Here is a 21,738-nt window from a genome sequence, read left to right as displayed (position 1 = left end):
TTAAAAGGAAAGGGTCTTATTTACAGCTTATTCAATATAATAGAACGGGGGTTTACTTAGGGCATTATTGAAAATTTTTAAGAAGATGGTTTTTAAAAAAGCCTTTTGAAATTTATCAAAGGGGGGGCCTTAATTTTACGATTTAAAATTGCAAAATTAGCAGGATGGTCTTATATTAGATGCTAATTGCAATATTAGAGAATGGTCTATATTTTAGCATTTTATAATAATGTTAGAGAAGATGGTTTTATCTATTGCCTTATTGCAATATTAGAGAATAGGTCTTATTTAAAACGAATTATTGCAATATTTAGAGAATGGTCTTATCTAACGGATTTTTTGCAATATTTAGAGGATGTTTTTTTAAGCCTTATTGCAATATAAGAGAATTTGTCTTATCTTACGGATTTTATTGGGCACTATTAGAGGATGGTCTTTATTTTACGGCTTAATTGCAATACTTAGAGGCTGGTTTTTTTTTTACGGCCTTTTTGCAATATCAGAGGATGACCTTATGTTACTGCTTATTGGCAATATTAGAGGATGGTCTTAATTTTACGGCTTATTGCCAATATCAGAAAAAGGTCTTATTCTTACGGCTTATTGCAATGTTAGAGGATATTCTTTTTTACGCCTTATTGCAATATCAGAGGATGGCCTTATCTTACTGTGTATCGCAATTTTAGAGGATGGTCTTATATAACACCTTATTGCAATATAAGAGGACAGTCTTATGTAACTGCTTTTTGCAATATTAGAGGATGGTCTTATCCAACTTTTTATTGCAATATCAGAAGACGGTCTTATGTTACTGATTATTGCAATATTAGAGGACAGTCTTATGTAACTGCTTTTTGCAATATTAGAGGATGGTCTTATCAAACTTCTTATTGCAATATCAGAAGATGGCCTTATGTTACTGATTATTGCAATATTAGAGGATGGTTTTATTTTACGGCTTATGGCAATATAAGAGGATGGTTTGATTTTATCAAAATTAAATGTTATATAGCCTTATTCGTGCGGTGCAAATCTGCCATGTTAGCTGAGTAGCTTGTTTGTTTGACCGATCTCGGATTTGCGAGTGAAAGACCTGGAAAAAGTTAGATGACGACATTATTCCTAAAACTTTTAATTCTTAAAGCATTCGTTCTAAAACCATTCGTACCCTAACCTATTTCAAATGCAAATTAATCATTCGGAAAAGTTTGCACTTTTATCTTTAAACCATGCAAAACTGATCAGTTTTGTTGTTGGATGGGAGGCAACTTATGGTTTTTCAAATTGAAAATCATTTCAGAGTTTTATCCCCTGATATGACTTGTGATTCACATAACTTCTGCACTCTCAATAATCTACTAACACAGTTAGGGATAGTTTTGCATATTCTGGACTATTTTGGGGTAATTTCGTGGATTTTCAGTGCTGTTTGCAATTACTTTTTGTTCACTTTACAATATTTGACCTATTAATATATTTTTGAAAAATTATGAAAAATAGCATGAATCTAGAGGCATACCTCTTTTAACTATTTCTTTATTAGTTAAAACAATTTAAAGAACAAAACAAAAAAATACAATGTCATTTATAAATACATGTCTGCGTCATTGTTTTTCTTTCAGCAATTTCCTATTTAAAGTTTATCAACCGGAGCAGAACGTGGAATTCGAAAGGAAAGTAGTTCCCGGCGTTTCAACGACTTCATTGCGTCTTTTGAAAAACTGTAGATACTTACGCGAGTATCGACCAATGGAAGACTTAGAGAGGGATGATGTCATTATATCTGAAAAGAAAACGAGCTGGGACACTGCAAAAACAAGACCGGACTATAGCAATGCGTATTTAGCAAACGTGCGGGTTAAATCTAAACCGTATAGATATTGATCATAACTCATAATTTCACCCCTTTTTCGCGCTTTTAAAAAGTAATCGATTGGAAAAAATCGTCTTTTTTGGGTGTTTAAAATTTACGATATTGATAAATTTTATTTAATTAAAATAAACTTTTCAACTTTAGTTTTCCATCTTTTAAAAAAATAATTTCCTATTTTAGTAAATTGTTTAAACCATCAATGAAAAAACAATGCAATTATTTTTCATTTTAATAAAAAAGTTTTTCTTGCCTTTACCCCTAACCCTTTTTTTTAATTTTAAAAACAAAGTTACAATTCCATTTTTTTTCACGAATGTTTTCAAAAAAATTAATAAGGGGAATTTTCCTTTTTCTGAAAAAAAATAAAAAGAAATAAACTAGGGAAAGGTTTTAACGAACAAAATTTAAAAAGTTTTTGTTTTAATAAATATTTAAAAAAATTTTTAAAAATTTAAAAATTTTTTTAATTTAATTATTGTTTAAAAAATAAATTAATTTTTTTTAGAATTTAAAAAGAATTTTAAAAAGATTAATGCAGTAAAGTCCTTTTTTTTAAAAAAAATGCAGACAAATATACAAAATTTTTAAGAAATTATACATTAAAAAATTGAAAATACTGGTTCTCTTCCAAACCCCAAAAGAAAACCTAAAATTTTTTTTAACGCTAATTTTGGGTAAAAATCAATTGGTTTTTGAAATTTTAAAACCAAAAAAAGAAAAAAACAAAATTTTTAAAAACTTTTATTAAAAAAGTTAAAAAGAAAATTTGTTTTTATAAATTGGTTTTTACTACAATCTAAACAAAAATTAAGGGGGAAAATTTAAAAACAGTTTAATTTTTTTCAAGGGGGGTAAAAAAATTTTAAAAAAAGACGTAAAATTTAAACAGACAAATTATACTGGGGGAATAAAAAATTTGAAAAATAACCATAGATCACAAAAGGAAAAAAACCGTATTTTTAGGGGTTTTTTATTTTTAATCCTAATTTTACCCAAATAAGATTATGCTTTTTAAAATTTAAAAAAATTTAATTTTTTTAAACCAGAATTACATTTTAAAATTTTAAGAGTAATTTGAAATTTTATTTTTAATCGCCAGTCAATTCTTAAATTTGGTGCCAATATAATATTCAATAAACCCCAAATTTGGGCCCAATTCCCAAGAATTTTTACATACCTTTTGAAAATTTTTCCGAAATAAATAAATTCTAAGTTTTGTTTAATTTTTAAAAAAAACTTAATTTTTTCCTCAATCTATATAAACCAGGGACCCCCGGGGCGGGGGAAAATAGGGACAAGAAATTATAAAAAAACCCTCTGGGGATCACAGGGGGATTCTATATGGAACAATCAAATTTTGACATTTTTTCTTCGGGAAAAATTTTAAAAAGACATTTTTCTAAACTATTCATGTAAAGATAAATTGTTTACTGAATTCCAGGGAAAGGGTTTTCGGGTATATTTTTTCTTTTAAAAAATGACACTGTTTACAGAGGATTCTTGTTTATTATATAATATATCTATATTCAAAAAGAATTTGGATTTTTTTTTTTAAAAACCAAAACGGAATTTTTATAAAGTAAATTTCTTCAAACCCGGCTTTCCTTTTTGCTAAAAACCTTTTAAAGGGGTTAAAAGGGAAACCCAAAAATTCAAAATTTTAATTTTAAATTTTTTATTGCAATAGAAATATTATCAAAGAAAAATTACTGAATTCCAGTTTTTAAAATTTAGAGAAAAAAAAATAAGATTCAAAAAATCACAATTTTTTAAACAGAAATCGTAAAACCCTTCTTTTTTTATAGATTAACTTTTATTCTTTTAACGGTCCCAAATTTTTGCCTTTCTTGTAAAGGGGATATTACGACAATAGGGATATTACACCAGTGTTTAAAAACCAAAATCCGGCCAAAAATTAAAGTTTCCTTCAGCAGTCCGATTTAGAGCTATGCCGGGACCACACAAAAAAGGGCAAACTGACGACCACCCAGGGAATTTTTTAAACGTGTTTTCCTGAAAATATTTCCAGTGATTAAAGTATATTTTCCCACATTATTCTTTTGAAAGCTTTTTTTTTGTAAACAGCGTAGGGAAACCCAGTGGATTATGCTCATTTCTCAACCAACTCAATTCAAGAAAAATAGCTTTTTTTTTCCTGATTTTTTTTCACTGTCGTACTCCGGCTTTCCGAGAGGGAATGCTTTGTTTAACGCCACCCGCTGTCTAGAATTCTTATCACATAGTGACACAATGACTGAGATAACTGCGCTTACAACCACGCCCGAAAGTAGTCCCGTCAACAGACTGTAGTCTTGGGCAGTGTTTTTAAAGAAATCGGATAATCCACCTTCGTAAGTAGAACCGTAACCTAGCATACCGGACACAGAGCATATAAGACCAATTATACCGCCTGAAATTAAATGATGTTTACTTACTTTTTATGCAAGAAAAACCGAGACATGGCACAGTATGCATTGACAAAAATATCTTAAAACGAAAGTTTACATATGCTTGAAATATAAAAAAACCTAACATATTGGATATAATTCAAGATGTGCCATTGAAACGTAACAAAATTCAAGACTACACACTTGATAAAAATATTCATTTAAAGACCAAAGTCGCCAGGATTATAAATCTTTGAATTTCCTTAGCAGGAATAGCAAATATGAACGGTGGAAGAAATATCAACAAAGACAAAAAACTGTTATACCTTCTCACAATCGTTTTCTTGTTTTTTTTTATGAAATTTTGCCTTACCTGATATCAGCCCTTTTAGATGTAAACCCCCGCCCATCCGATAGGAAGTAAAAGGGGTAAAAAAAAGGGACGATAAAAAACCTGGGGGCCAAAAGGGGCCATTTTGGGGTTTTTCATCCCCGAATAAAAATCAAATCCGAAGGAAAATCCATGTTTACCAAATCATCACCGGGATTGTTGAATAGCGGGTCCCAAGGACGTCAAAACAATATTGTAACCAGTTACCAAAAACAATTACAGCCCATCAAAATTACAGCGAAATAAAAATATGAGTGAAAAGAAAATCAAATATTATAGAATTTTCTCTCAAGATGAATTAAGCCTTATATGAAATATATCGGAGATATCTCACATTTCTACATATTTAAAAAATGCAAAGATGAACAAATTAAGCTTTAACTCCCTTTTAATTTCCTTTTTTATCCTAAAATAAGAAAACAAAAGAAAAAATTACGTATGTGAAGTAGGGGAAAAAAGGGAAAGAGGGAAAGGAAGCAGTGGGCCACCGGAAAAAAAAAAAATAAAAAAAAAAAAAAAACAAAAAAAAACCAAGAAGTACTTAAAGGTAAAATTTTAAAATGAAATTTAAACTTACTTCTCTGCCGGGGCAAAGGAAATCCAGGTTTGGGCGTTCCCGCTAACTATTTTAATTCGCCCCAAATTTCTAAATCACCACGATGGCCAATGGGAAAGGGTCTCTCGGTACATCATCCATCGCAATAGGTATCTTTGATTTACCACAAAGAACACAGTCTGTTGGCTGAGCACCAGGCCTTTAAAAACAGTGTGAATTTCGCTATCTTTTTTATAAAGTCCGAAAAATGTAATTTCATTCAACTACATGTAATTGTCAGTTTATCATTGTTTTAATTACACATCAACAATTGTAATAAAATAAAGAAAAAATGAAAGAAATATCACGCAATAATGTGCTTGGAGAAAGTAAGGCCCCTCTAAATTATTAAATTTATATTATTGTACGAATATATAATTCGGGTCAGTTATCAGGTAAATTTTGGAAAATCTCCTTATTTCACGTGTATTGGCTTAAGAAGTAGAATATACAGTTAGATCAATGATCAAAATATATACAAGTATTGTATGATTATTCAGAAACACGCATGCAATAAAGTGCAGCAGACGAACGTACCTGAATGGATCTATGTGTGTTTTAATGATATCGTAGACTAAAACAGACGACACTGACATTACTTCACCAGAACCAGTCGACATTAACGTCATAGTCATTAAAGTGAGCAGAACAAAGCACCCTTCCTTGCCTAGCAACGATTGTACGACAAAAGGTGTAATATAACCTAAAATTAAAATTTGAAATGTAATAATCAATTAAAGGGAGTGACCTTTACAGCTTTCCTCCTAAATATTGCGATTTTGCTTGGAATCAATAAATGAATGTTCTTTACAAATTGTTCAACAAAAAGGCAAAAACAAAAAACGCTTTCATTTATCATTTTGAATTGTCAATCAAAATATAGAATTGTACATACACATACATGTACCTTAGACTTTTTAAATGAGAAGAAGATGTCTAAGTCTAACATTAAACGGGGCGTCCTTGGCCGAGAAGATAAGGTCGTTGGCTTCAAACCACATGCTCCTTCCCTCTGTGGTTTCGAATGCCTGTTCGTGCCACAAATAATGTAAGGAAGGGCACATGAGGTCTCTGAGGTAAAACTGCAAAGTCTCCATATGACATATGCTGTGTTGTTGCAAGGCAACTCCACCCCCCCCACCCCGCAAAAAAAAGTAATAATAATAATAATATAAAATAAAAAATAGATAGATTTACGTGTATTATGAGAGCTAATGCTAGTAAAATGCCTAAAGTGATGGGTTTTTGTTGTTATTTTATTGTTGTATTTATCTCCAACTTCTGTACAAGCCTCGCCCTTTTCTAGCCCATATCAGCCTCCCCTGATAACAATGATATCAAACGACAGTAGCATGTTATTCTCTATTAAGGAAACGATTTAATAGACCGAAAGCTGATGTTTACCTTCGTCAATTTCTTCATCAGTCAGAAGGTTTGTTCCATTCTTGAAACTCATGGTCTTATACGTCATCGATGACACGAATGAAATTGACGTCGGAATGGCGTACCATAGAAACGCTGCTATCAGGAACCCTAACATTCCTTCACGAGGTTTCGCTGCAATACGGCTCTGCCAGTTGGCTTGGTCACAGAAAACAATTGCGATGGTCATGAATAATGTCACGATGCCGTAAATTATTCCGGATTCGCTTCGAAAAGTAAGGAAGGAATTCTCGTAATTCCCATCAGGCCCTTTTAAGCATGACATTGCAGTATGAAGAGCTTTATGTGATGTCACTTCTTCTACCTCCGGTTCAACCAAGTATGTGAATTTCAGGATGAAAAGTGACGTTGTAATAAAGATCAATGCGGTGTTGAAATAGGAAATGTAAAAAGTAGTTCCAAGACCTCCAATCATGCAGTATGAACCGAATAGCACGGCCAGAATCATTAGAGTAAACTCGTTCGAAGAATCCTTGCTGAGTACTTCAATGGCAGCTTTACCTAAAATTTTAATAGAAGCTGCAATATTAGCATAACTGTGTAAAACATCAATTAAAGGTCCATTTAGCGCCCATATTTATTTTTTGTACTTTTTGGTATCGTGATATAGTTTTCAAAAAGTTACTCATTGGCCTTAAAGTTTATAACTTTTGTTTCTTTTTCTCTTTGGCAATTGGTATAATTATAGTGATTCAGTAAATAACTTGGAAGTCAAAAAATACTTTGTTAAATTTTCCTACCTTTAACCACCCATAACGCGCAGTTCAGTAAGGTTCAGCCTTACTTTCTTAGTTTTGTTTCTTAATTTAACATGCTGTAAATCCATTATTAAAAATATTTAAACTCATATTTGACCTTTCTAAAGAACTAGAACAATTGGTTTCTTAGGCAAAATGTGTTTCTAATGCTTTGAAAGAGGCACCAAGAAGTTTATTCTTTTGCCTTTTTCAGGTATCTTAAATATGTTCTGCGACGTTATGCGTCTTTTGAGCAAAGAACAGTGTCGAGTTCTTTTAATAATGGCTTTACTTCGTTTGAACAGTCTTTTTTTTAAATATGCATTTCATATATGGATAATACTCTTATAAAACATAATTTGTTATAATTCAGAAAATTGTTTCAGGTAAATAAAAATGGTGTACACTTTTAACTAAAATAACGACCATTTCATAAACAAAATAAAGCATAAATGTAAAATTAAGCAAGACAAAAGGCTTCTAAAGAACTAACCTGCCAGAATAAGATTAGCAACGATTACCATATTTGTAAAGAGAGCAACAACACAAAACAAAATATGTGTGTTTTTACCAAAACGGGCGTATGCGATCTGAAATAAAAATTAGAAAAGATACACGTTATTTTTGTTAACAATAGATTATGAAATACGAAAAGTCGTTGATGTCACACTTACCAATAAAGTTGTACTCGCCGTTCATTGACACAGTTGCCATTATAGTTGCATCTGCCGTTCAATGACACACTGCCTCTAAAGATGGCACTTGTCGTTAAATGAAACTCTTAACAATAAAGTTGCACTCGACGTTCATTAACACATTTACCGCTAAATTTGGCACTATAGTCTGTCCCATCAAATTTGAACATTCCATTTTTTATTTAATATAATAGTAAAATCATTTAAATTAATGTCATCTTAACCCTGACGTCAATATCTCTAGGCATGTTTTTCATTTTTTTCATAAAGTCAGTAATATGGTCAAAATGTTAAAATTATATTTTTCCCCGTTGACTTACGTTGTAACCTGACGTGACGTCCATTTCAAAATGGCGGCGCCCATATAGACGTCATTTAGGGTTCGTCTCACAATTACGGTGAAATTTACTCATTAATTATAAAAATTTGATTATATTTATTTACTTACTGATCAATAGCTAAATGTTATCATTAAAATGAAAAATGAGAACAAAGTTGGTGTCAAAAAGGCAATTTTACTAGCAAACTATTATTAAAATAATCAAAATCATTTAAAGCTAAAATATCGCTAACCGCTTTATAAATTCTTACACACAAAGATTAAATTAATAACCATGATAAACTGTCGTATTTTTTAAGATAAAAAAGAACAATAAAGTGATTTGATTTGATTAGATAGCTTTCCAATAAAGTGCGTATCTTACCGCAGCATGTCGTAGGGAGCGGGAACACTAGCTAGAATATGATAAACAATATCAACAAGGAAAGGCGGCGTTCAATGAACGTAACCCCCACATGACCCAGCTAGAAGACTATAAAAAATGGTTCTTTGCTTATTAATGTTTAATTTACACAATACTTTAGTTGTCTGAACTCTGTCCATTAGTATGTATCACTTCTATTCAAAAATAATTTAAATTGACCAGGTTCGATGGGATTACAAGAATATGTTACCCTTCTTATTTCGGTGGGCGATGTCCGTGCGCTAAAATTTTTCCGTAGGTTTCAACTTTCACAAAAAATCGCCAACAAAATACTACTCTATCATGCAAATCTGACAAGAAATATATAGAAAGGAAAACTGATTCACTATACGTTCAGAATTGGTTTGCTTGTTACCACAGTGTCTACTTTAACTAACTCCCTGGCTAATGAGAGAACACAGACTCGCGTTCGAGGAAAATGTTAAATTATAAGAATATATATAATATCATATGCTTTCTAGTTTGAGCAATCAAACGTAGGCCTATACACTTTAAGTTTGTAAATACAAATTTAACTTCCCGTCTCACAATTCACAATTCAACAAAATGTAAGTGATTTCACTGATTTGATATTATTAAGAATAAGTTTGAATAAATTGAATTGTAGTGTTCAATAAGCGACAATAAGTGTGTTTTTTTAGACTCAAAGTGTTACATATAATAATTATGTTAATGAGAAGGGGAGATCGAGTCAAAGAGAAACATCGAGTGACTTTCTCAATAATTTTAGCCTTCCTAAAATTTAAAAATATTCAGTGAAAATACAATAGATCTAGCATATTTTTCGCGGGAGAAAAATACGGCATATTGTATATTTTGTAGCTAAAATAGTAGGATTTACAGAAGTCATGAAAAACGAGATTATATGTAGGGAAATTATTTCTGAGAAATATGTAAAATAGTTTAAAACATAAAATCAAAACGAATGTAATATGTAATTAATGGAGGAAGTATTGTACTGTCGTAGATTCATGTCATTAAGTGTGTTTAAAATTATCTAGATGATCTAAATGTTATCAAAAGTTTTATTATTCATATATGAATTGAATGTGTATTTTTACAGTTTAGTTGCAAAATCTGGGTATACAAAAATTATTTTAAATTCCATCAAGACAAATTCATCTCAACGCTTAAAATTATCTGTTTGAGGTTACATAATGCCTAGCCGCTCTCTGTCAATGCCGCAACTGGAATCGCGAGGCATTTTTGTTACGTCATATATTTCGTAAATTGTTGTTGACGTAATTTAAAGTTTCGTCTGGAATCCATTTTCAAGAGTTATAAGCATTGTGATGTTGACAACTAAAATTGATGGGCCGTTCTTGAATTATGGATTTGGAACATAATGAATTATGATGTGTTTCATTTACATATTTCATTTGCTAACCCAGATAACTCCACAAATTGAACAATGTTTTAATAATGAGACGGATTAACAGTTTAAAAAATCTGGATCATCATAGGTGAGTGTAGGAGTCATGTCATTTCTAGGATTTTCGAAGTAGAAAAAATCGGATCTACGGAACTGGATAGATACTGGCAATGAAGGAATCTTCAGAAGGGACGTTTATAAATATCTATTCCGAAATTGATAGGAATTCTATTCAGCTTAAAAGTAAGTGTAATTTCTAGATATTTTATCCATTTGACTAGGTGTTCTTGTTGCTTTTTTTTTCATTTTTTAAAGTTTTTCATCATGCATTGCAACTAAACTGTTACATCTTGTAGATCCAGCTTTGTAAAATAATCATGAAACGACCCTGAGAACCTCATGTATATTTTAGAAACATGACACGTGCTTTCTCCCGTTCATCTTAAAATGAAGAGTACTTCGGCAATGGCTACGGAAAATAAACAACAGAGATTTTCCATAGAGAAATCAAAATTTGCTTTCACAAGAAAAGTAGACATTTTAGAGTAAAATCCTGAAAAATCTCGAGGGTGACTTTTTTTTAGTTTACAAAAATAGTTAAATTTTTATTCAACCTCGTTTTGTTTATTCACACCGGGCAAAAGTTCATTTCCATTTTTAATGGGACAGACTATAGTCGTTCAATGACACACTTGCTGCAAAAGTTGGCACTTGTCGTTAGCAATGTTACTCTTACCAATTCAGTTGCACTTGCCGTTCTTTGACACATGTGTCGCTAAAGATGGCACTTATCGTTAAATGTCACACTTACCAATAAAGTTGCACTTGCCGTTCATTGACATATTTGTCGCTTTAGTTGGCACTTGTCGTTCAATGACACATTTGCCGCTAAAGTCGGCACTTGTTGTTAAATTTTACACTTACCAATAAAGTTACATTTGCATTTCATTGACACACTTGCCGTATAAGTTGGCATTTGTCGTTAGCAGCAGTGTCATCTAACAAATTATGTTGCACTTGCCGTTCATTGACACATTGCCACTAAAGTTGGCACTTGTCGTTCATTGACACATTTGCCTCTAAAATTGGCACTTGTCGTTGAATGTCTCACTTACCAATAAAGTTACACTTGCCGTTCATTGACACACTTGCCGCTAAAATTGGCACTCGTCGTTAAAAGTAACGCTTACTTATAAAGTTGCACTTGCCGTTTAATGGCACACTTGCCGCTAAAGTCGGAACTTGCCATTAAATGTCGCACTTACCGCAAAAACGTCCACTTATAAATGACATACCGTCTTTGGTTAACGTTTGCACTTGGTCGCTTTTACTTGTCGTCAAATGTCACACAGTAAATTTTTCGCTTTTCGCTAAGTGTCACACTTAAAGTTTTCACTTGTCTCTAAATGTCACACTTACTACTGAACTATGAACTTGTCGATCATCATAACACTAACCATTAAAAGGTCACAACATTGCAGTTGTGTGAACTCGTCTCTTTGTCATGACAGCACATATATTTTAACCTGATGAAATGACAATAACTACTTTCATTGACACTACATGTTTATGATAACAAACTCTAAGTTATTTTCATAGATGCCTGTACTATTATCAAAACATATAATCTAATTTTTATAGTTGATATTTTTTGTTCACTCATTTATACATAAGTCATTGAAAGGCTTGTAATTGCATGTGATCTTCCTTATTAGGTTAACAATATAGTGCACGAATATAAACACGTTAATTATCTTATAAAATGGGGCCGTTACACCATGACATTCTAATAAGCAGTCTAGTAGGTTCTAGTAGCAGTCACCAATGGTTGTTTGGATACCACGAATCGGCGGAATACGCCGGTCCGGAAAAAAAGTTTTAAACATGCACACATGTTCTTACCAAGACCAGCATTCTACAACGTTTAATTTTAAACGCTAAAGAATGTTCAAAAACGTTCGTTAAGCATTTTACTTACGTTCGCCGAGCAATGCATGCGTTCAGCTCTTGTTAGTTAGTTGTTTTTTTTGTTTCCTTGTTTCATTTTCCCCTTTTCCCAACAGTATTTCAGTCATGTAGGCGAGTAGTTTCCTAACCATCGTTCCTGGGGAGTTACACCAGTACATGACTACCTTCCTCCGCGCTAAACTACCAAAGCATCTCCCGGGGATCAAACCACGCCAGAGAGGTAACTGGATTAGAAGTCATTGACGCTAAACCCTCGACCACGGAGGCGGTTCTTACTCTAGCGTTTGTTGGTTGTAACTCGTCGCTTGCTTTGCAGTGAATAACTCACTGGCGACCTTACAACGACTGCTGAACGGTCACCTTACGCACGCAGCGTGTGACAGACGTGAAATGAACGCCTTTTTGGCGTCCATTGAACGTCATTCGAAAGTTTAGCGAGTGTCCGTGCATCCAATGCTTTGTAAGCAAGTTCCGTTTGATTTTTGGCTACCATAGATAGCACCTACTCTGGGAGATCCAGAAAGACTTGGTGGCTATATTTTTTTTTGTAATAGCCCAACTTGATGTAGATATACTGAACTTAGATATAGCTGACACATTGAAGGAACATCGCCCGCAGAACAAAGACAGTGATAAAGGCAACAGTGCTGGATTGAATAAAGAATATCAAGATTCCAAGAATTCGATCTGTACGACCAACCCATGTTTTTCTCAGATGTACTCGTACCATGGTATTCTTCTTCATCCAAATACATTGGTATTAGAAAAAAGGCTTTGCGTTTCTCGTCTCGGCGGCATTAAAACTCACAAGAACAACTGAATTCACTATGGAATTTTAGCGTTTTGTACCCGCTCGACCGTAAAAATAACGCGCTAGCAATGCGCTATTCGGTCGTTAATCACACGTTACTGTGACGTTAGTGACACGCTTGTCTAACGTTGACAAATCGTTCTTTGCGCGCCAGTAGCACGTTAGCACAGTCTAATGGTTTTTAGGGGTATCTATCTTAGTCGCTGTTATTCGCTTCCCGTATGTTAGACAGACGCAAATCATGCTTTATTTACACGTTCATTACGGGAAACGGACAAAAGCCCTCCCAGACAAAGCCCTCCCGTGAAAATGACAGGGCGGACAAAAGCCCTCCCGTGAAAATAACAGGGCGGACAAAAGCCCTCCAATGAAAATGACTTGGCGAACAAAAGCCCTCCCGTGAAATTTACAAGGCGGACAAAAGCCCTCCCGTGAAATTAACAAGGCGGAATACCTGTGTTTTTTCAATGCACTCAACATATTAAAATTGTTACATTATATTTCTTGTTGTTTTCAATTTGCCTTAGTATGTGTATGAGCTAGAACCACTTTTTATTCTGAATATACCTTCCTGAAATATCTAATGAGGTAACTTTTTACACGAATGTCGTTAAAAACAAAGTCACTTTTAAAAGGGCTTTTGTCCGCCTTGTCACTTTTTGACGGGAGGGCTTTTGTCCTGCAGGGGTTTTGTCCTACACTAATTCATAACACATAACACGCCGGGTGCGTCATCCTCATTCCAGAATGCTCGAAAACCGAACGAATGAAATTTTTGGGAAATGTTGGCCAGAGCGTCATGGCGTCACGACCTATTGGTTATCTGTAGGATCGACGAATAGTAGTTCAGCGGATCCATTTAACTCTTACCTTCCTGCCGTTGAATGAACTTACCTATATATGACCAACTTATGGTTTGAACTCTTTGTGGCTATTCAGTCAGTATTAATTTTGAAATTTTCCCAAAATGTGATGAATGGCTTATACAAGATTAAAATATGCACAAGTCAATTTAAGTGTGGTCTGATATTTATTTATACAATACGATTCCACTTCAAGTCAATTGAACATAGGGATTGTTTTGTGTGCAAAGAAATGGGATGTCGTCAGTATATTACCATTGCTAAAACACGTTATTTGAAAAGACGCCGACAAAATACACGTCAATTAAAGTGTGTGCAAAATCAAACGTCGTTATGCTTGTTTGTTTTGTTTTTGTTTGTTTCTTTTATTCTTCGTTTATTTAACAACGGTGTATTGGCGTCTTTTCGCTTAACGCATCGGAAATATATAATTTATTATATATACGGAAGGATATCATACTTGCGGAAATGTTTTGGCGCCTGGAGCACGGGTTTTTAGCTGTATACAGAGCACGGCAAAAACAAGCACTGACAGTACAATTGCTAACGTGTAATACAACGACCCTGATATGCCAACCTGAAATTATATATAAGCAATTGGAAAATTGAAATACCAATTAAAATAATAATAATAATAATATGACGGGATTTTGGTCGCTATTATTCTATATTAATGCATTGCAAAAATTAAATCTTAAACCCGTTTATTGATGTGAAACAAAAAGAGAGGGTGCAACAAAGAAAACATTTAATGGAAAACAAGATTAAAGTAATTTTAAACTTATGAGTGAAGCGCTAGTTAGAATGACAAATTCCGCATGCTCACCAAGAAAATGAAGTTAATTGCTTTTAAATATGTCTATAAATAGTGAAATAATGTCATTTGTGCATATTAAAGTGTATTTATTTGCACATTATGTTATGAAAATATGGAAACCAGAAAACTTTCAAACCTAGCAATGTATGTAGCCCAAAAGTAAAGTTATGAACCTACAACCCGCATTTCCTAAAATAACAACGGAACAGTTATCAAATTCATTCTCTCAAGTAACAAAAATATTCTGAAATAAGTAAGTATACGAGAACTGTCAAAATAAAGGCGACAGCGATTTGGGTTTTTTATGAAAGCAACCGAAATAAGTCGTTATCTGCCTATTGTATCATAGTTTGGAGACCTTTCTGTTGAAAATGTGTCAGGGTTAAATCGTATACATATACATGCACAGTGCGTTAACTGGAGTGCGGGTATTAGTTACCCGCACTCAAGAGCATGCCCATTGATTGGCTCATTTTTGCTGGGGTTTACATATTTTGACGGAAGAGAAAGGGAAAGCGACAGAAATATCATATTCAGATGTTCGTTCATTGGTTCATTTTTGCCGGGGTTTCATATTGTGACAACAAGGAACGTGCTTTTATGTTTGACTATGAAACAAAAGAGAAAGAACACCAAAACACTCGGAAATCTGATTAATACTCGGGGGCCACGCCCCCTCGTACAAATCAGATACCCTCGTGTTTCGGTGCTCTTTCTATTGCAAGAACACCAAAACGCTCGGCAACCTAATTTAAACTCGGGGGGCTACGCCCCCTCGTCCAAATCAGATAGACTCGTGTTTCGGTGCTCTTTCTATTACTTGTACATGACATAAATTGATATCTGCAGATTTTACCTGAAATAAGTCGATATCTGCAAACTCGTTTTCTTTCTTTCACATGAGTAAAGTGGTCAAGCTGACATTTTGTATCATAGTTCGGGGACCTTTCTGTTGAAAATGTGTAAGATTTAAATCGTTTACATATACATGCACCGTGCGTTAACTGGAGTGCAGGTATTAGTTACCCGCACTCCAGAGCATGCCCATTGATTGGCTCATTTTTTGCTGGGGTTTACTTATTGTAACGGTAGTGAAAGGGAATGCAACAGAGCTATCATATTCAGATGCTCGTTTGTTGGTTACCTTTTCCCGGGGTTTCATATTGTGACAACAGGGAACGTGTTTTTATGTTTGACTATGATACAAACATCGAATCACGAGGCTATCTGATTTGTATGAGGGGGCGTAGCTCTTTCTATTATATGAAGATGCAAACCGTCAATCTAAATGTGTGAGTTTTGCATTAAGCTTCGTTCTTTTTTATAACAAAGACTGGTGATGACATTTAGACTTTACGAACTCACACTTTCATCTTCACCAATATATTATTACGATTTTAACTTCACGGATTCATGGTTTTACCTAAATGCACTCACAATTTTAAACTTAATGAATGCTTATGAGTTTACATTTTATACTTAACCCATTCCCAATTTCACAAACAAGAATTAGTTTTGCTGAATAATTTAAATCGTAAATTAATAGTGTGAACTACAGTAGTTTAGTTGAATTTGTGAAATAAGAATTCATGAAGTTGAAATTGTGAATTAATAAATTCGAAATCGTAAACATCAAGAATTCATGGTAAAGAAATGTAAATGTTATTATGATGTTGAAATTGTGAAGTTGAATTGAAAAACTTACGTTTTTTAAAATGTCCTTATCTGTCTTTCATTATTTTAGGTTTTCGGCTTGGATTCTCAGATTTTTTTTGTTTCAATTATATTATAATAACAATTCTACCTTTTTGAACGGCATGATAATAAAACATAACGTATTAAAAATTAACCTTGCTTGCCATTGTGGGACTTTGTAGAAAATCCGCAGGCCATAAAAGCTGTGACGTCACGGTCACCGCAGTGAGGCTCAAGCTCACACGCCCACCGGCGTCAAAAATAACATCAAGACTGTGAAAATCTTTGAACACATAACGTCTGTAAATAATACAATAGAATAAACATTTAAACAATAACTTACAAAAACAAAGACCAGTAATAAATAAATAAATAAAATTAATAAATATAAAAATAAATAAAGATTGAAAATAGAATTGACAAATTTAACTTTAAACCGTGACCTTCGAAAAATCGAAAATCTGAAAATCTGTGTATTTAAAAAAAATAAGCTAAATTCGAATACAAAGTTCTTTATTAATTGTCATAAATATAATACTTTCTTTTCATTTATTTAAACAAATAAGTTTCTTTGATTCTATGAGTAACCTGCACTTGTAAGTCACGTACCGGATGCTGTTGTACGCAATTCCTATAAGAGCAGAGAAGCCTGCAAACCCAAGTAACATCAGCAGTGCGAGTTCATACTTTTCTATCACAGGGTTAAATCTGAAATACAGAACGAGAAAATGGAAGCTTATTTCACATCGGAGCAGACGAACAATAGACGATATTAGTAGCAGACGACAACAACATGAAATATTGTTAATTCTGATAGTTAAAAATAATCCTACAATAATTGAAGAGAAAAAAGGTCTTCTATAATACATAATAGCGGTTTGGTAACTCAGCGTGAAATTGCAATTGAAGTCAAACCACATTTGTAATGAGTTCTTTTGGAATACATGGTACATATTGACATGGATGATCCAAAAATAAAATACGAAAAAAAAATCAATATACGTTTTAGCTTGTTCTGAAGTTACTGAAGTATTTCATTCATCAGTGAGTCAGAAACAAACTAGGGGCAATTTAAAAATGCTCTTATAGCGTTCGTTATAGTTTCAGTAGCTGTTTTTGAGGTACTATACACTGTATTGGCACATCTGTCAATGACTGCATATATATCTTGTATTAGCTTTAGTTTAAACTAGTATTCATTATTATATCAATTTAAAATTAGATGCATATGATTTTCGTTTCTAAATCAAATCACACTTTGTGACTATAACATGGCGTGTTATTTTCCAATCTGGCTGGATCTCCAATTGCACAGGTTGTTTAACTGTACAAACTAATTTTGGAGGAAAGATGGGACAAAACTAAAATTCTGCATACATGACTGAAGAACCATACAGTATAACATGCAAGGTTTAAGTCCAAGAGTTATCACTCTATCTTCCAGAGATTTCACATAAGTTTTCCTTTATCCTGGTCTAGCCTCAGTTACGTTACAAAATGCGTTCTTGTTGTATCTGACCCACAATACTTGGGTCTCAGATATCCATTACTTCTGTGTCACTTCCGTTATCTGCGGATAGAAGGTCTGATATCACCGGTGCTAGTGCCCCGACGCCGTTACTGGAATCTCGGCTCGCCATTGCTTGCCTCTTGAAGGTTCAATATTGTGGCTTTTTATCACCGTAACTCGAACCTCCTTTATGTTTCTGAATTTCATCATAAGTACCTTTGACTTCGGTTACCCGTTACGCCTAGTACGTTGTTCCACATGTCTCTGGGCTGTAGCCGGCAATCATAACCCCTTTAACTCGAGTACTTGACCTGAGTACCTGAGTATATAATCTTCTAGAACCCTCAATACTTGTGTTTTGACTCCTTTTCTCGCTTCGAAGTCGTCTAATATCATTGTTTCTTAACTATATTCCTCGCTGTTTTCAAACTTGCACGATGTGCGCCTCGGATCATCATTTTAGCGGATAGTACTCCTGTAACTCACGTCTCAGACCTCCGGTTTTAACCTCTCACAAGTCTACTACCTTTTATCAGGTAAAATTCAAATTGCATCCCGATCTCTGACATTCAATTCCGTTTATTGCATGTCGGACATTCGTCATCTTATACAGTTCACAACAATGAAGCTTCTTAGGCAACAAATATTCTTTTTTAATAAATCCATAAAGAGCTAGTAACACACCTTGAGGTCGAATTAGTAGCTGGTAATTCAGTTTTACACTCCATTTTTTAATTCTGTTGCCAATTTTGACGCCTGATATTTAAAATGCACTGATCTATCAATCTATGCGGAAGTTTACTCTTCAAATGAACAGAATTGTCTCACATTTATCTGCAGAAGCAATCGGACATAACCAGTGAAATAAAAGATATGTGTGTCATATAAAAGCATGACGTTTCATAAATTAACAGGATTATTCATTGTCAATTTAGTCTGGTTGACTAGTTCATTGGTAGTTTTTATGCCAATTCTAACGCATGTTTTGGTCATATCTCGACGAATGTTCCAACCAACCAGCTTTCTTGAATTACATACAAGAAATAACCAATGTCTTTGGAAGTGAACGACAACAAATGAGCCGCGTCATGACAAAACCAACATAATGGGTTTGCGACCAGCATGGGTCCAGACCAGCCCGCGCCTCCGCACAGTCTGATCAGGATCCATGCTGTTCGCTCACAACCCCTATTACAAGTAGAGAAACTGATAGCGAATAGCATGGACCCTGATCAGACTGCGCTGAGGCTGGTCTGGATCCATGCTGGTCGCAAACCCACTAAGTTGGTTTTGTCATGACGCGGCTCAAATGCTTTTTTTAATCAGAGAAAATAAGACTCGGTGTTCGAGATCAATTGTCACGTGCAAATATCATCTCGCCCGAGGATCGAATCGGTCATCCCTAGATTCAAATTAAAGGGCTGTATGATCATGTGAGATGTGTTTAAGGTAACATTGGGTTACCGTTTTCTTTGTTGTTGTTGCTGCTGCTTTTGTTATTTTTGTTTTTGTTAGTTTTTTGTTATATCTTTCAATGTTTGAATAATAAACATATACTAGGTAAAAGAATTTCCATTGACGCATAGAAAGAGTTTAGTTAAAATTACGGGACATTAAATGGATTCAATAAAGTTTATGTTCAATTTCAAAATGAAAGTGATACTAGTAATACTATTAAGCGATTATGAAAAAGTTTCTCAATTAACCATATTATCAGTATTTTAAGGCCGATATGTTTATGAAATCATCATTACAGACGAATTAAATATGCAAACACATATATAATGTCTTCAATTGAGGTAACATAATTATACAGTGATTTAGTCCGTATATATAATATGTATCTATTATCAAGTTTATATTTTGTCTTCAAATTTAGGTATTTAAATTTCCCGTGATTTGCCCTTTTATAATATGTTTTTTATAAAAAGTTTTTTGGGGGGGAGATTTTAAACTATTAAAGTTCATTTCTGGTAAAAACATTGTTTCATATTTGCTTATATTTTTTCTGCCCCATAAGGTTTAAACCCGGGCCGCTTAGCTCCCAAAAAAAAAGAGCGTTTGGCCCGTTAAAACCCGGGGAGCCCGGACGGAAACAAATTACCTTTCCCATGTAATTGAAACATGAAATCCTTTTTTTACCGTTCCCTTCCCTTTTAATTGTTTGATATGTACCCGAAGGGTTCCCCAAAACCTTTTTGGAAATTTAAGGAACCGTTATAGATCTTTATAAAGTGTTACAGCTTTAAACCCAAAAATAAAGCCTTTTAATTTTATAGAATAAAGACCCTTTATTTACTTTCTTTAATTTTAAAAATTTTTAAAAAATATTTAATGTATTGCATATTTTTTCTTTTAAAATAAGTTTAATTTGCCCAAAAATAAATAAAGGAATGGGAAATGTATTATTAAAATCTTGATACTAGATTTCTTTTAAAAAAAATACAAGATTTTTAAATTTTCATTATTGAAAGAAATATTATAAAAAAGATGGGGCAAAAACCAATATGTAAAAAAAAGAATGGAATCCCAAAATTCAGATGTTTAAATTTAAAAAAAAGTCATAAGATACTTTTTACCTTTTTTGGGGTTTAATTAGATTAATAAAAGTATTTTTTAGGCCTAAATGAATTTTGTTAAAGGGAAAAGATATATTGTAACAAAAATTTATTTAAAATTTTTAACTTTTAATTTCCCGAAAATTTAATTTTAAAGCCCGTATAAAAAGGAATAGAAAATTTAAGGATTATATTTTGATTAAAAATTAATGGGGAATTTTAAAATGACGATATTTTTTGTTTTTAATTTAAATGTTTAATTCCCGTGTTAAATATAAAAATATAGTTGATTTGTGACCCAATTAAAATGACCTTGGTGGTGTGTTATTGGGGAATTTTTTTAAATTTTTATAGTTAATAGGATATTTTTTATGGGGGGAACAAAAAAATTTATTGTATTTATTTTACTAGAGAGAAAATTGGGTACTAAAAATTTATATATAGTAAACTATAATGTTAATAACCCGACAAATATAATAAAGGGGTTAATCCCTTTAAATTTTTTAAAAAAAATTGGGGGTTAAAAAAATTTAAAATTAAAAACTACCCCTTTTTAAAATTTCACGTTTGGGCATGTTTAAACCCTCTGTTTGGTTTGGATGAGATAAAATTGGGGGACGCCGGTAGGTTTTAAGAATTAAATGAAGGGACATTTGGTATACTGGTATATGCATATTTTTAGAAATTTAAAGAAAGGGAAAAGGGTTTGTAAAAAAATTAAGGTTTTAAACCCGTTTATTCAGATAGTTATTGGACATTATTTAAAACTTCATGGTTTAATTAAAAAATTAAAATTTTATAATTTCATGTTTGTTTGTTTAATTTTTCATGTTTTTAAAAAATGAGTAAAAATAGTGCGTTTTGAAGGAGTAAAAAGTGCGCCCTTGGCAGTTTGATAGGATCCCTCCCGTGCTTAAAAATTTCAAGTGGAGAAAACCTTTATAGGGAACAGCATGGATTGATAGGGTGGGGATGGAAAGGTGGTTGGGATCCCTGCTGTCGAAAAAACTATGTTTGGGTTTGCATGAAGGGTAAATATGTCGCATAGCCCCAGGGTATAAATAAGAGTCAGTGCAAATATAACTGAACTTCATACACTCAATTTTAATGTTCAAATCATGCTTTTGTATTACGAATTTATATATTTGTATAAAATGATATATGTATAAACTTCATTAAAAATTCATTTGAAAATTTACGCTTAATTACCTTTATACGTAAAAAAAAAGAAGCGTTCCTAGGCCATGTAGGCGAAGTCA

At 33.1% G+C, this 21,738-nt stretch overlaps 1 protein-coding gene across 1 annotated transcript in view; it reads right to left on the bottom strand.

The window, feature by feature from the left end:
- Positions 1-5,297: 5,297 nt before the first annotated feature.
- Positions 5,298-21,738, bottom strand: part of LOC132758004 (uncharacterized) — a 30,251-nt gene continuing 13,810 nt past the window's right edge. The window contains exons 2-8 of the mRNA XM_060749522.1: positions 17,021-17,119; positions 16,567-16,711; positions 14,360-14,476; positions 7,920-8,016; positions 6,651-7,190; positions 5,784-5,949; positions 5,298-5,406 (exon numbers count right to left, since the gene is read on the bottom strand). Of these exons, the coding sequence (XP_060605505.1) occupies positions 5,298-5,406; positions 5,784-5,949; positions 6,651-7,190; positions 7,920-8,016; positions 14,360-14,476; positions 16,567-16,711; positions 17,021-17,119 (1,273 nt within the window). The remainder of the gene's footprint in view (positions 5,407-5,783; positions 5,950-6,650; positions 7,191-7,919; positions 8,017-14,359; positions 14,477-16,566; positions 16,712-17,020; positions 17,120-21,738) is intronic.

Source organism: Ruditapes philippinarum, unplaced genomic scaffold (assembly GCF_026571515.1).
Source record: "Ruditapes philippinarum isolate M1 unplaced genomic scaffold, ASM2657151v2 ctg3176_1_1_1_1, whole genome shotgun sequence".
NCBI lineage: Eukaryota > Metazoa > Mollusca > Bivalvia > Venerida > Veneridae > Ruditapes > Ruditapes philippinarum.
The sequence above is the reverse complement of the archived record's forward strand: the minus strand, read 5'-3'. Positions and strand labels throughout refer to the sequence as shown.